The sequence below is a fragment of the Penaeus monodon genome, chromosome 20 (genome assembly GCF_015228065.2).
Source record: "Penaeus monodon isolate SGIC_2016 chromosome 20, NSTDA_Pmon_1, whole genome shotgun sequence".
NCBI lineage: Eukaryota > Metazoa > Arthropoda > Malacostraca > Decapoda > Penaeidae > Penaeus > Penaeus monodon.
Window position 1 is genome coordinate 35,308,625 of NC_051405.1, and position 804 is coordinate 35,309,428.

Sequence of the window (804 nt, forward strand, 5' to 3'; positions counted from 1 at the left end):
GTCATGTCATGAATATGGATTTGCTGAAAATTAGCATTTTTTGTATTTGTATGTTTGTGGTTTTTTTTGTTGAGATTAAAGTTGCATTTATATATTCAGAAAGTGAAGTAATGATGAAGCTTATGAAGCATTTTCATAATAATTTTATTTTTTAAATTCACAATTGGGTAATTCCTCAGGTAAACTGTTTTCACCCCCAAAAAATTGAAACATAAACTGGAATATATAATTTCAATTTCAATCATTTGATTTGCTGTGTCTAATTAGATAGGTTAGTTTAGAATCCATATATGAAAACTTGTATATTCCAGAAGGCAAGATGAAGTGGTTAGACTAATCAAATTACTTTTTCATTAGCGCTAAGTGACAGTGTGCTACAGGAGCTACTGGAGTTCCTAGGGTACTATAATTGCGAGGATGCCTTGGATGAGGACTGGGTGGAGGAACGCTGGTACCGACAGGGCATCATGTCCCGCGACCGCATAAAGAACACATGGAAGTAAGGGGTTCTTTTGATTGTGTCACCTGGCTGTTTTGCCTTTTATGATTCCAGTCAGTTACATTCCTATTGAGTTTGTTGTGGTTATGATTTAACAGTGGGAGAAAGAAAAAGAGTTATCCTTTTAATGTAGAATTGCATTTCTACATTTAAGATTGAGAGATATGTGTTTTCTTTTGGGGGAACAAAAGCAATCTGTGACTTCAGTTATTTCTCTTGTCTTGGAAAGCTTGTTTCCCTTTTCCATCAAAATTTGAAGAGAGTCTGTAAAATAGGCTACACTGGTAATTACATTAGAATAATGA

The 804-nt window shown here is 34.3% G+C and overlaps 1 protein-coding gene across 1 annotated transcript in view; it reads left to right on the top strand.

The window, feature by feature from the left end:
* LOC119585781 (protein PTCD3 homolog, mitochondrial-like) overlaps positions 1 to 804 on the top strand; it is a 16,550-nt gene that overhangs the window by 4,105 nt on the left and 11,641 nt on the right. The window contains 2 exon segments of the mRNA XM_037934496.1: positions 272 to 275; positions 358 to 499. Of these exon segments, the coding sequence (XP_037790424.1) occupies positions 272 to 275; positions 358 to 499 (146 nt within the window).